This window comes from Mastomys coucha, unplaced genomic scaffold (genome assembly GCF_008632895.1).
Source record: "Mastomys coucha isolate ucsf_1 unplaced genomic scaffold, UCSF_Mcou_1 pScaffold14, whole genome shotgun sequence".
Taxonomy (NCBI): Eukaryota; Metazoa; Chordata; class Mammalia; order Rodentia; family Muridae; genus Mastomys; species Mastomys coucha.
In genome coordinates, this window is record NW_022196896.1 from 71,899,862 (window position 1) to 71,915,570 (window position 15,709).

General features: G+C 39.8%; 1 protein-coding gene across 1 annotated transcript in view; it reads right to left on the reverse strand.

The window, feature by feature from the left end:
- Positions 1-935, reverse strand: part of LOC116089422 (calponin-2-like) — a 2,368-nt gene extending 1,433 nt beyond the window's left edge. Inside the window, 2 exon segments of the mRNA XM_031368972.1 lie at positions 4-369; positions 372-935. Coding sequence (XP_031224832.1) covers positions 4-369; positions 372-900 — 895 coding nt within the window. The 5' untranslated portion in view covers positions 901-935.
- Between the last annotated feature and the right edge of the window lie 14,774 nt (positions 936-15,709).

Consider the following 15,709-nt stretch of genomic DNA (forward strand, 5'->3'; position numbering starts at 1 on the left):
GGCAGTAGGCCAGGTACTCAGGGGCCTCGCCTTGACTGTCACCCCCCACAGGAGCCCCGTCAGCTGCACAGCCCTGTGGGCAATACTTGGGGTCATAGATCTGCCGCCCCAGTCCGAAGACCTGGCCACTCTGGTTGGCGCCCTGTGTGTAGCCCATCTGCAGGGACATGGAAGAGTTGTCACACTTGTCGGTGCCCAGCTTGGTGTCATAGATGTGCCTGCGGGTCCCTGGAGCCATCATGCCCACCTGGCTGGCACACTTATTGGTGCCCATCTGGAGGCTTATGGTGCAGTGGTCCATGGGAGGCAGGATGTGGTTCTTGGGGTCATAGAGATGTCTCCTGGTACCATAGGCTGTCATGCCAGATGGCTGGCACATTTGTTGGTGTCCATCTGCAGCCCGATGACACACTGGCCGGCCTTCATGGTGGCATCGTCAAAGTTCCTCTCCTGTTTCTCCGAATATTTGACCCCGATGTCCACACCACTCTGCAGCCCCTTGGTCTTGGCCTTTCCCGCCAGCTCAAGCAGAGACACTTGCACCTGTGTCATATTCCCGCTCTCGAACAGGTCATTGGCTTCAAACAGGTCCACAGGGTTCATGCCATAGCTGACCATGGCCTTGATGAAGTTGGAGAGGTTTTCTAGCTGGTGCCAGTTCTGCATAGAGCGGTTGATTTTGGGGACGGAGCCCGGCTGCAACTTGTTCATGAGTGTGCATAGGATAACCCCATCTTTCAGACCCTTCTGGAAGTCAGGGCCAATAGAGAGGCCTGTGAGTCCCTCTATCCAGCTTCGGAGTTCGGCTTCCTTCTGGGGGTCATATTTGGACAGGAGCCGGTTCTTGACCTCGGCCGAGAGCCCGTAGGACGGGCCCTTGTTGAACTGCGTGGAGCTCATGGCGCGGGACCCCAGCGCGGGACAGGAGAACCAGAGGGACCACAGCAGTGCCCTTATTTTTAAGAGTCTCTTCAGAATCACTGTGTAATCGGGACAGAGAATGAAAATGGCATACTCCTTTCCCTCGAGAGGATGCATGTGATTAAATGTGCATTTGACTAAGGAGATCTGCATCACTAACCTGCTCCCATATGTGCCACCTGTAGCTGTAATATCCAGTTATCCCAACTATTTAAAACCTTCTACATTAGCGACAGCCTAGGAATGGGCTAGGACCCAAGTAGAGCATCTCTGTTGTTTTGCTTTCCTACTACAACTAGAGCAGATGGATCTTTGATCTTTCATAAATGCTTCTCATCCTACCCATCTTAAATTGTTTTAGTGAAACTAAAGCTCACTTTTACTGACACATCTTACTTATGGGGCACCTTTTCCTAGTCTCTCAGTTTCACTATTTCCTGGGTGAAAAAATTGAGCTTGATGCCATTTCTATAAATAGCTATTTCCCCCCCCTACCCTCCACTGAAAAATTCTTGCATTTCTTTGCCCAGATAATTCTTAGAATTTCCTTTATCATGGGTAAATTTCTGGTTATTCATCAGAATATACACATATACATTTATTTTATTGTATGTAATGGCATTTAGCATCTTTTCAAGCAGCTTTTAAGAACAGATTTAATTGGATTCTCTTTTATGAAATTATCTCTTAATACCGTCTTGTTTCTTCTTTTCCAATCATATCTTTCATTTTTTTTTTCTGATCATATGCCACCAGCTAGACCATTTAACATAATACTCTATAGAAATGGCTAAAGTACAGGTTCTTCTCTCATCCTTATCTTGTAAATATGGCTATTTATAGAGGTAAAATACATAGGTTGATTTAAACAATTGGAAAAATGAAAAAAGAAGTTTCTGGAGAGAATCAGCATCTTCAGGTGAGCCTTGTGGGAGGCAGAGCGTCAAATGACATGGAGGCCGGGCTGTTGCAGGTCCAGATTCTAACTTTGGTTACACAATCATTCCTTGCTCACCTGTATTTCTAACCAAATACTCAGTGACTAACAAATAAAGCCTTTGTGCATGTATTAATAAGACCCTAATCTCCACAAACAAAAGGACTAACAATGTCATCAGATAGCATCTGAGACCTATAGCTGACACTTTCTTGCTTTGCAGTAGCCTTTCTATTTAATATTTCAATGTATTTGAAAAGTGCCTTGATTGATGACCTTTCCTATGGCTATAGAATGTTCATCAAACTGTTACCACATCAGAATCTGGATTTGGAGGCACCTAAATCTGTGCTTCCAGGACACAATTGCTGATAATCTAGGCTTCAGAAGATGCCATTTCTTATTCCCTTTAGGATCAGGGAGTTTTGTTTTTGTTTTGTTTTTACATTGACACAGCACTCCGTGTGGAGTCCTAGCATGAACCCATGAGGATGAGCCACCTGGCATTATCTCTCTGGTAAATTGTGTTGACCTCTTTCCATGACTGTTTTGGACCTCCCAGTTTGGTAGGTGGTCCATTTGTTACATAACTTTTTGTTTCATGCTTGCTTTCAGTTTTTCACATTTGTATATCTTGTTTAGGGCTTTGAAAGCATTGTGGTTTCTGACAATGAATTTGGTTTTTGTTTGCTTTCAGAATTCTGAAGGAATTTGGGGTAGTTAAGCTTGGTAGAGGTCCTTTCTTTCTCTTCCCCAAACACTGCTCCATGAGTAATCTAAGTATAGGGTACATGTATGGGGTTGTTGTCCCAGGTGTTTCTATATTTGGTCAGTGTGTTAATTCAACTTATAAGTATATAAATGTGGGAGGAAGGGAATGTAACTGGTGATAAGTTAACTTTGCATTTCCCTCAATAAGTAATATTTACTGTCTCTAAATTGTTTTATTTTTCATGATTAACTAAAAGTTCTAGTTGATAGGATTTTTTTAAAAAAAAAAAAAAAAAATCACAGTAACATCTGTCCCAACACTGGGAGTAACTGGGACCAGTGGGACCCAGGCACTCAGGAACTCCACCAGCCCAATGGCACTGGTTCCTTCCATTCTATCTGGGTGGGTGCCCTGAGTAGAGCTTGGGCAAAATTCTGCACAACACCCAGAGGAAGCTCCACTCCCAGGTGCTCTAACAAGCCCGGGATCAGAGTATCAGAGGTGAGGAGGACATAACATCTGTCCCAACACTGGGAGTAACTGGGACCAGCAGGACCCAGGCACACAGGAACTCCACCACCCAGTGGCATGGGTTCCTTCCAGTCTGCTTGGCCTGGTGCTCTGAGCAGACCTTGGGCACAAATTTTGCAGCCAGTCCCACAAGACCCAGAGGAAGCTCCACTCCTGGTACACTCTAACAGGCCCAGTATCACAGGATCCCAGAATCCCAGGATCACAGAGACATCTTGACTCTGAGGAATTCTGACACAACCCGGATCACAGGTAGGACATGCCCCAGTCAGATTTAGTCAGGGCAGGTAGCACTAGAAATAATCAGATGGCGGGAGGCAAGCATAAAGACATTAGCAATAGAAACCAAGGTTACTTGGCATCATCAGAACCCAATTCTCCCACTATAGAAAGTCCTGGACACACAATCACACCAGAAAAGCAAGATTCAAATCTAAAATCACTTCTCATGATGATGATAGTGGGCTTTAAGAGGGACATAAATAAGTCCCTCAAAGAAATGCAGGAGAACACAAGTAAACAGCTAGAAGCCCTTAAAGAGGAAACACAAAAATCCCTTAAAGAACTACAGGAAAACACAATCAAACAGGCGAAGAAAATGAACAAAATCACCCAGGATCTAAAAAGGGAAATAGAAACAATAAAGAAATCACAAAGGGAGACAACCCTGGAGATAGAATACCTAAGAACCAGATGAGGAGTCATAGATGCAAGCATCACCAACAGAATACAAGAGGTACAAGAGAGAATCTCAGGGTCAGAACATACCATAGAAAATATTGACACTATAGTCAAAGAAAATTCAAAAAGCAAAAAGATCCTAACCCAAAACATCCAGGAAATCCAAGACACAATGAGAAGACCAAAGTAGTGAGGGGAAAAGGTCAAGTAACATATAAAGGCAGGCCTATCAGAATTACGCCAGACTTCTCATCAGAGACTAGGAAAGCTAGAAGGTCCTGGGCAGATGTCATATAGACCCTACAAGAACACAAATGCCAGCCCAGGCTACTATACCCAGCAAAACTCTCAATTACCATAGATGGAGAAAACAAGATATTCCATGACAAAACCAAATCTACATAATATCTTTCCACAAATCCAGCCCTACAAAGGATAATAGATGGAAAACACCAACATAAGGAGCAAAACTACACTCTAGAAGAAGCAAGAAAGTAATCTTTCAACAAACCCACACAAACCTAATTCCACCTCTAACAGCAAAAATAACAGGAAGTAACAATTACTTTTTCTTAATATGAAAATTAATATTACCAACATATCCTAATTGATTGAAATCCAAAAATATGAGGAATTAGAAATTTGTTGCCTGTCATCCAGTAGTCTCTCTAATTTGGTAATTGGAGAAGTAGGTCCAATCAATATTGTACAATCCATATACACTTTCTGCTTGTTTGTATATGACAGTGTCTTGCTGGGTTCCACATAATGGTCTTGAAATCAGGCTTCTCCTATCTCAGCCTTTCTATTAGTAGGATTGTTTATTTGATGTTTCTACACTATACTATGGTTTTCAGAACAGCTTATATATTTCAAAATTTATACAGCCAAAAGAAATGTAGACAATTAACTTGGGAGGTGGTTTGTAAGAGAACAACAAAGAGTGAGACTGAATGCTTTGCTTGATGTTTGTAACTCTTGTATCAAGTTTGAAGAAGATGACTTGATAAGTTACTCTTTCTTTGAAATGAATGCTTTTCAAAATCACCACAGCCAATGAACCAGATTCTTATCCTCACCTAACCCTCCAAGCAGAACTGTGACCCTCCTCCAGCAATGAACAATGAACAATGAATCATTGTTCATTGAAACAGCTGGTGAATGACACACACCATCTCTTAAATGAATGTAACCTGTTCTCTGTGTGCTGAAAATGATGACAATCACTTAAGTCAAATAGCTTTGATTATAGCAGGAAATCTTTATTCAAAAATCATGCCTACAATTCATTCCTTGGCGCAGCAGAACTGTCAACTCTCAGCTTAGCTACTATGGAGGTAAAATCATTTGGTGATATGAGGGTCATTGAAGTACAGCCTTATTACAATGAAATCCAATGTCTAAAAATGTTCTTATTTTTGGGCTTGTACCACAGTAAGAGCCAAGATTTTAAACTCTACTAAATAAAAAACAAACAAACAAAAAGAGTTTATCTATTTATCTCTTTATGTTCATTTAAAAAATACTAGTAGTGATGTATTATTTTAAAATATACAGGTAATATGTTTGGAGTTATTTAAAATTTATACTGAGACAAATGTACATATTTTCAGTATTGCTGTAGGCAAGCATCTACATAAGACTGTTCAATTTATTGTTTTATATCAAACAATTTTTTATAATACTCATTTTTATTGTAACAATATTTTATAAATTTAAAAGAATATGACAAAATAAAAAAAAACAAAAAAAATCACAAATTGGCTGCATATTTTCTTGGAATTTAAAATAAACTAAAGATGGTAAATTTGCTAAGATACAGAAGACAATAGTTCTAAAGATACATCTAAGTTAAAAGGAGATGTCAAAAAATTTAAAAATATATAGAGGCTATATCAGAACTAGAGATAAATTTTGGGAACAGATGCTGCCCCCTTTTAATCTTGTCTCTTATGTCTTAACAGAACAGAATTCTGCATCAAAGGAAAATATTATGTCTTATTTACTTATTTAATTTTATATGTATATGTGTATGCTTGAGTGTATGTATGGGCACCACATGTGTGCTGTGCCAGTAGAAGGTGAAAGAGGGTTTTGGGTCCCCTGGAGGTGGATTATGGTGGTTGTGAGCCACAGGGTGAGTGACAAGAACTGAACCATCATCCTTTGTAAGAGCAATAATTGCTCTTAACCACTCAGCCATCTCTCTAGCTCCACATGCTCTGATTTAAGATGGAAACCAGAGAACTTTCCTTTGAGAAGCTACAGTTTCCCTCTAATATCTTTCATATCTTTCCTTGCCTATATTAAAATATCTTTATTGTGTCAGCTTTAAAGTCACAAATCCTGGTTTGGTTTGGTTTGGTCTCAGTCAAGATCCTTTAAGCTTAAAGGACTCCTCAGGAAGCTAATAACAAGCATGTGAAGCTGTTTCTGCTCCTTCCTTGTTTCTGGGATTTCAATGCTATCTTGAAGCATTGAAGGTGAGTTTGCTGTCTGTTGTTTGGCCCACCTGTCCTGGTAAGCATGGCTTCTGTCACTTTGCTTCTGTTTTCTTCCTGGCCAAAAACTCACTTAAGAGTTTAAGTGCCACTGGCAATGAAAATACAAATACCAACTGATAGGTAGAAGTGCATACCTTTAATCCCAGCACTCAGGAGGTAGAGGCACAGACAAGCAAATCTCTGAATTAAAAAACCCCTGTTCTATAGAGACAGGTCTACACAGAGAAACCCTGTCTCAAAAACAAAAACAAACAAAAAATACAAATTCTCTAGACTCATCCATACCTTGTTCTGGGTCCTTGGAAGTGCATGTCTCTTCCAGGGAAAGCCATTGTAAGAGCTGATCCCTAGATGGCATGAGCCACTCTCTTGCCTCCTGTGTTTCCTTGTCTTGGAGAGTTGTTCAAGACACAGTGGGGGAATATAACCAAAGCAGCACATTCTAGGTCTAGAATACCACATTAGGAATAACTGTCTGTGCTTGGTGTTAACTTAGAATTTCATTGCTTCTTTGCCTGCCTATATTATCAACTTTCTGTAAATCAAATAGCTTAGGCAAGATCCCCTATGGTGGTCTGAGAAAGGGGTTGATTTTTATAAATTTTGAAGTTAAAAAAAAAAGATAAATCTGGGCTCAAGAGATGGCTCAGCAGTTACAAACACTTGTTGCTCTTTCGCAGACGTGGGTTTTGTTCCCAGATTCCTCATGATGGTGTCTCACAACTATTAATAAACCTCTTTCTCACTTCTGTAGGTATTATATACACATAGGTAAATAAACCAAGATTTTCTATAACAAAACTGAATTTAAACAATATCTTTCCACTAATCCAGTCCTACAGAGGATAATAGAAGGAAAAGTCCAATACAAGGAGGAAAATTACACCAAAGAAAAAGCAAGAAATTAATCTTTTCACAACAAACCCAAAAGAAGAGAAACACACAAACACAATTCCACTTCTAACAACAAAAATAACAGGAAGCAACAATCATTGGTCCCTAATATTTATCAATGTCAATGGACTCAATTCTCCAATAAAAAGACAGAGGCTAAGAGACTGGATATGTAAACAGGACCCAACATTTTGCTGCATACAGGAAACGCACCTCAATGACAAAGACACAACCTCAGAATAAAAGGCTGGAAAAAAATTTTCCAAGCAAATGGTCACACGAAACAAGCTAGGGTAGCTATTTTAATATTGAATAAAGTCATCTTTCAACCGAAGTTATCAAAAAAGACAGGGAAGGACATGACATACTGATGCCCCAAATGGAAGGGCACCCACATTTGTAAAGGAAATTTTACTGAAGCCCAAAGAACACACCGAACTTTACACATTAATAGTAAGAAATTTCAACAACCCACTCTCACCAATGGACAGATCATGGAAACATAAACTAAACAGAGACATAATGAAACTAAAAGAACTTATGAACCAAATGGATTTAACAGATATCTACAGAACATTTCATCCTAAGACAAAAGAATATACTTTCTTCTCAGCAACACAAGGCAAGCCTCAACAGATACAAGAACATTGATATGAATCCCATGTATTCTATCAGACCAGCATGGACTAAGGCTGGTCTTCAATAAAAACAAAAACAACAGAAAGCACACATACACGTGAAGGCTGAACAACTATCTACTCAATGATAATTTGGACAGGGAAGAAATAAAGAAATTAAAGACTTTTTAGAATTTAATGAAAATCAAGGCACAACATCTCCAAACTTATGGGACACAATGAAAACAGTGCTAAGAGGAAAACTAATAGCCCTAAGTGCCTCCTTAAAGAAGTTGGAGAGTTCATACACTAGCAGCTTAACAGCACATCTGAAAGCTCTAGAACAAGAAGAAGCAAATACACCCAAGAGGAGTAGACCTCAGGAAATAATCAAACTCAGGGCTGAAATCAACCAAGTAGAAACAAAAAGAACTATACAAAGAATCAACAAATCAAAAAGCTCGTTCTTCGAGAAAATAAAAAAGATAGATAAACCCTTAGCCAAATTAACTAGAGGGCTCAGAGACAGTATTTAAATTAATAAAATCAGAAATGAAAAGGGAAACAACAACAGAAACTGAAGAAATTCAAAAAATAATTAGATCCTACTACAAAAGTCTACATGCATCAGTGGAATAGAATTGAAGACACAGAAATGAACCCACACACCTATGGTCACTTGATCTTTGACAAAGAAGCTAAAACTATCCCATGGAAAAGACAGCATTTTCAACAAATGGTGCTGGTTCAACTAGTTGTCTGCAAGTAGAAAAATGCAAATTGATCCATTCTTATCTCCTTGGTGAAAGCTCAAGTCCAAGTGGATCAAGGACCTCCACATAAAACCAGATACACTGAAACTAATAGAAGAGAAAGTAGGGAAGACCCTCAAACACATGGGCACAGGGGGAATTTTCCTGAACAGAACACCAATGGCTTATGTTCTAAGATCAACAATAGACAAATGGGACCTCATAAAATTGCAAAGCTTCTGTAAGGCAAAGGACACTGTCAGTAGGACAAAACAGCAACCAACAGATTGGGAAAAGATCTTTATCAACCCTACATCTGCTAGAGGGCTAACATCCAATATATACAAAAAAACTCAAGAAGTTAGAATCCAGAGAACCAAGTAACCCCATTGAAAATTGAAGAACAGAGCTAGATGGAGAATTCTCAACTGAGTAAACTCGTAAGCGCCTAAAGAAATGTTCAACATCCTTAGTCATCAGGGAAATGCAAATCAAAACAACCCTGAAATTCCATCTCACACCAGTCATACACCAGTTATCAAAGGATAACATCACTGGGCAAAGGTGGGGAATTACAATGAAGGTATTAGGTTGAATGTTTTGATCAATCTTAGTATCACTAAAAATAGAAACCAGGCATTATTTGTCTACTGGTGTGATTCAACATGAAGCACACAGCACCAACTATGATGTATTCTTGCCAAACAAAACAAGTACAAAATGAATTTGAACTTGATCTAGCCAAGCCTCCGTGGAAACACAAGGGAAAGAGAAAGAAGTTAAATTAAATCACAAGTGATCAAAGAAACAAATGAAAATGTAGAATATTCTATAAGACAGTGGGTCTGGTTGCTGAGTAGACAATGACAAGAAGAAGGGAAAGTAACATTACAGGGAGCCCGCCAGAGGTGACTGCTGAAGTCTATTCCAGTCTGCTTGGACTACAACTCAGGATTTTGGGACTCAACTGTAACTCCAAATGTTTGGATATGGGTTTGGTTAGTTGGTTGGTTTGGATTGGTTTGTTTGTCTTGTATTTTTTTTTTTTAAGGCAAAAACCATATCCTTATATCTCATGTGTCTGATGCAGGAGAGATTTTGCAAAAGCAAGTAGTTTAGCATAAGCTGAGATAAGCAAATAGCTGAAAGAGGTTTTCACAAGCAGGCAGCTTAACAGAAGCTAGTAGAAGTTAGCTGGAACATCTTGACTTTGGGTTTCTAGCGTAGAGTTCAGTCATTTTGCACAGAACTCTTCCTCAAGGAGGTCAAATTTTAGTAAAACCTAAATAGCGTCAGGAAGAGTACAAGTTGAAGGAGGTTCTGTATTGTCTTGCCTTGCCACAGCAGTGAAGGGAGGGTTGGATTGATTCATAGAGGTGACTGTAATAGCTCAGTAGGATGAAAGAACCTTAATCTAATTTTTTATTACAGTTAATAATTTTATTTATTGTACGGAGATATATTATCCAATACTGTAAACAATTTTGAATAAAAGAAAGAGGAACAGTGAACACCACCTTGTTTTTTAAAAATGATAGTGTTGCGGGAGTGTAGGTCGGTCAGGTGCTTGCTCAGTGTGCACCATGTCCTGAGTTTAGTCCTCAGCACCATGTAAAACTAAGTTAGTAGGCAAATGCCTATGATCACAGCATCCCAGAACGTATAGGCAAGAGGGCCAAGAGTCAAAGGTTGTCTTTGACTACCAAGCAAACATGAAGCCAGGATGGGTACATACAAGAGGCTCTTTCTCAAAAAATGTACATAAACAATACCCATGAATATAAAAATTATTAGTTGCCCATATGGATATGATTGGAGCAACAGGCAACACTGGCCATAGTATTATCTACATTTTTTACTCATTATTTTTGCCCCAATTTTGATAATTATGTTTCTGGTGTGTAAGACAAGACCCATGCTGTAAGGTGCACAAGTGGCCAGGCCCTCTGCCCCTTTCCAACTATGAGGTTCATACCACAGAACACTAACTGCTCTAAGGGCTAGAACCCAGACCCTACCCTTAGAAGTAAAATGCCGGAGCTTGGGACTTGAAATACCACCAATTCCTGGGTTTACCCCAAGCTCTGGACTTGAAATCATCCACTAATCCCTACCCTGGAAATTTCCATCCTGGATAGCTGTGCCCCAATAAATCCTATGTGTACCCTGTCTTCTGCTCAGTTCTTTGCTGCTTCTCACCTGAGCAGAGGCAGCCACCCTCTTGGGGTTTTCCTTCTCAATACATCTCTTGTCTGTGGTGTGTTGTATGGTGTGGATTTGTGGTATGCCTTGGCTCTTGACTGCTAAGATACCATTTCCCTCAGAGCTTACATCATATTTCTGTATAAAAAGATAAAAGATCATGTGTTCAAGGCCAGCCTGTTCTTACATCAAGTTCTAAGCCAGCCAGTGATGCCCAGTGAGGCCTTGTCTCAAAACAAAGCCAATGACAATAATCACAACAGATTAGTAGTCTTTCAGATAAATACTCAATGGAGAGAAATAAAAATTGAACAATTTCAAACTTCAATAGCTACACAAGAATAAATCTAAAATTCTAGAAATGGAGTGAACAAGAGGGCTTAAGGCACTCACTATCAAGCCTGGTGACCTGAGTTTGATCCCCAAAACTCAGAGAAGTGGAAGTGGAACAGAGAACTGCTTTCATCCAGTTACTGCAAGTTGTTCTCAGGTATGACCCTTCCTTCAAACATAAACCAATGAACTACTGAGGAGTCTGAAATATGAGAGTCTGGAATGTAGCACCGATGGTATTGTGTTTGCCTGGAGTGCATTTAATCCAAATTTGAATAAATAAGCTGTGCAAATGTTTTAAAGATAATTGTAAGAATTCAATCATAGTCTGGCATAATTGTATATCTATCAGTTAATAACTGATAATGACAGTTATTAACATTTTTGTATTTTGTAGAGGATAGTGTTCTCACAGTTTAAGATCAATAATATGCAAGAAAGAAAGTCATATAATTTTCCTAAAACCCTTTGTCATGTGTGTGTATGCACACATAGGATACAATCACCATTTACCTTATTGACTTGAAATAAATTTTCCTGCTGAATTGGAAGTTCACCATTCTTCGAACTACCTGGACAGCAACTTTCTGGATCGTCCAGTCTCTGGCCTTCACCTAGTACCAGGCTTGTGCGGCAGTGCATGGCGTTTCATGTGGGAGCTAGAGATTCAGACTCTGGTCTCCACACTTTGAGAACAAGTGTTTTTTACACCTTGAGCTGTCACCCTAGTCCTCCTAAAAATACTTTAACATAGACAAAGAAAACAAATAGCTGACATAAATGTGGAGGGGACTTGGTAACTTTTGTTATCTGAAAGAATGGTAGTTTGGGGTGACAACCTCAAGTCATGAGGAATTGAGTCAGGCTATACTGAACAACAGGCCCTAGCCATAAGAAATTGCTTGGTGCCAGTCTGACCCTTCCAGCTCCACTTGCAAAAGGTATCAAAAACAACCCATCTTACTCCCAATAAAACCACACACACACACACACACACACACACACACACACACACACACACACTGTAATTTTTTGGTAGCTACCTATGTATGTTCCTCAGTCCCTCTAAATTCTCCTAACCTTTATTCTACAGAGATTGGAGCCTCTCACTGTTCCAATAAAGTAGTCTCAGCCTATTAGATAATGTCTGCTTTATTCTGTCTCATTTTGCTTGCACAGGGTTCATTATTAATTTTAATTTTGTGCCTGTTTAAAATATTTTTAGTCAGTTAAGATGGTTTAAAGCCTTTATAAGACACAACATTAAGATACAGATTTAAACTATTGAAATGATCAGTAAAGGAACTAAATATTTAAATATACGGAACAGAAAATTTGTTTCCCCCAAATCTCTAAATACAAAAGAAATCAATGTTGAGTAGATGCAGATATTTAACATGATTTCAACACTATGCAGTATTGTATATGTATTGAATGGTACTTCACAAATATATCTATCTTCTATTTTTGTGTAATAGTTAAAATAAAGTAAAGTAATGCCACACTGAAGTAGTGAAAGTTTTGAAGACTGTTTTGGTAAACTCATTTTCAACAAAACTAAATTCTTATCTGCCTAGCATATCATTAAGAAAATGCGAAATCAAGGTGGGGATTTAGATCAGTGGTGGAATGCCCATGTGAAGGTTACGGATCACAGTGAACTTGACAGGGTCTAAAATCCCTTAACCATGTGGGAATGTGTAGATCGGGTTACCCTCTGGGCATGTGTTCTAATCTCATTCTGTTGCTGGCACAAACACCATGACTAGAAAGGTCACACCTTACGGGTTGCAGCCTTCTCTGAGGGAAGTCTAGCAGGAACCATGAAGAGATGATGCTTGCTGATTGGTTCCAGGATTCTTGTTTCTGTACTTTTCTTATATAGGGCTTTGGACTGCTTTACTTACAAAATGGTGTTGCCCACCATGGGCTGGCTTCTACTACATCAATTAACCATCAAGACAATCCCCACAAACAAGCAAATCTAATCTGGGCAATCGCTCAGTAGAGATTCCCTTCTCAGGTGGCTCTAGGCTATATCAAGATGGCAGTCTTCAAGCTAACTAAAGAAGCATACCTGTGAGAGATTGTCTTGTTTGGGGTGAGGACCCATCCTCCTGTGTAACACCGTTTCCAGTGTTTGGATCCTGGGCAATATAAGAAGCAGGAAGTACTAGTACCCATCACTTCCTTCTTCCCTCCTCCAGATGGGTGTGATGTGATCAGCTGCCTCAAGTTCCACCAAGATGGTGGACCTGTTCCCTCAAATGTGAGTCAATGCTTTTGTCAGTGTATTTTACCACGTTGAGAAGAAAAACAAAACAGCCTGACTACCATGTACAAGACATTGGGTTCAGTCCCCAGAACTACATTAAATAAAATAAAAATTAACTTGGTTTTAAAAACTTTTACAGTGTTGTTCAGTGCTGCTCCACACATGAGCGATTCAGTCGTCTGTGTGATTCTGATTGGTGTTGATTCTGATTTCATGCAGGTTTTTGAAGATGCTTCAGAACACCAAGTAAATAGAACATTTTTTCTTTCTCTAAGTAATTCTTTCCATGCTTTTTAATGGGAGAATGTATGACTTTGTTTCTGAAATATGGTGATGAGACAGTTGTATTAACTGTCTATAGATACTACAAGCTAGCAAAGGGGAGAGATGTGTTGCTCATCTCCTGGCGGGTAGTTGAGAAGTTGGGGCTGTATTCATATTTCCAGTACTGGGCACAGTAATCAGTAGAGAAGGAAGTGGCTGTGGCTTATTTGCAGTATTTGTGTGAAATAAGGTATCTACTGCCCAGAAGTGCTCCCATCTGCTCAGCTCCTCTCTTTTGGCCCTGGCTAGGAAGAACAGTCTTTCCTAAGGGTTTCTTACTTTTATTTTCATGACTATTTCCTTATCCTTGGGTTTGCCAGTCATAGGCTAGAAGATAGAAATGAAAAAAGAAATAGTGAACTAACTTCCATCCAGAGACTTGCCCCACCTAGGGGTCCATCCCATCTGCAGATACCAAACCCAGAGACTATTGCTGAAGCCAAGCACTTGCTGAGAGGAGCCTGGTATAGCTAGCTGTCCCCTGAGAGGCTCTGCCAGAGCCTGACCAATACAGATGCAGATGCCCTCAGCCAACCATTGGACTGAGCCTGGGGATCCCAATGGAGGAGATAGGGGAAGGACTGAAAGAGCTGAAGGGGTTTGCAACCCCATAGGGAGAACAACAATATTAACCAAGCAGACCCTCCCAGAGCTCCCAGGGACTAAACCATCAACCAAAGAATACTCATGGAGGGATCCATGGCTCCAGCTCAATGTATAGCAGAGGATTGCCTTATCTGGAATCAATGGGAGGGGAGGCTCTTGGTCCTGTGGAGGCTCGATGACCCAGCATAGGAGAATGCTAGGGCAGTGAAACAGGAGTGGGTGGGTAGGGGAGCAGCCTCATAGAAGCAGGGACAAGGGGGATTTGATAGGGGGTTTGTGGAGAGGAAACCAAGAAGGGGGATAACATTTGAAATGCAAATAAATAAAATAATCAATAAAAAGGATTTTCAGAATCCTAAAATCCGTACCCAATTTGCCTTATTTTATTACCTTTTAGAATCTCCTGATATCTACTTTACAGATTTTTGTCTAAGGTATTTAGCTATTGTTAAAAGTTTGAGTGAGGGTGTAGAGATATGGCTCAATGGGTAAAAATGCTTACCACCCAGAATGAGGACCCAAGTCTAGCCAAATTGGTGAAGCTATGGGTTAAATAACAAAATAAGGTAGAGTGCAATAGAGGAAAACACCCAACACTGACCTCTGGCTTTCACACAGGTGCCCACAAGGAGCACACATATGAATATGCGTATCCTCACGCCCCACACAGACATACATTCAGGAGGAAGACATGTGACAGGATATGATTACTCCATCATACCTGGAACTAGAACTCACCCACCCTAGGTTTTCATTTTTAACTTTTATAAAGGTGAAATTACCATCAGCTGAGACAGAGAGCACAATGGATAAATAAGACACACAAAGTTTATTAGTTCAGCTTTTCTTTGTTGGGTTTAAGGTATCTACTCAAAGAAGTATCAGTATTGTCTAGGTAATTATACAAGCTAAGAATTTAGCAAGGACATCTGGGCTGGTGATGTGAGTTTGAGTGCAAGATAATATACAAAATGCCATTGCAGCCGTGGTGTTGAAAGGATAAAATACTGGTGGGGGAAGTAAAAGAGCAAACAAATGCAACTGAGAAGCAGGAAGCAATAGGATGGAGGTGAAACCAAAAGTCTGTAATGTCACAGAAACCAATTAAAGAAAAAAGGGTTGAACCATCATTTCCTATGTGAAATTCAGCTAATTAATGATGGCATTTGTTAGCTGAATATAGAACGGGATTTCAAAATATAGAACAAGAAAAACCTAAGTATAAAGGATGTATTTCAGCTGAGAGCTTCAGAGGTGTATTTTCATTATTGTGGAAATTTTCTTGTTCTTCTCTCATAAAATACACGCTGACTAGTTTCCTCTCCATCTACTCTTCCCAGTGACCCCGCTCAGATCCATTCCTCCTCTGCTTCCCTTCAGAAAAGAGCAGGCATCCCATGGATGTATCCCAAATAGGACA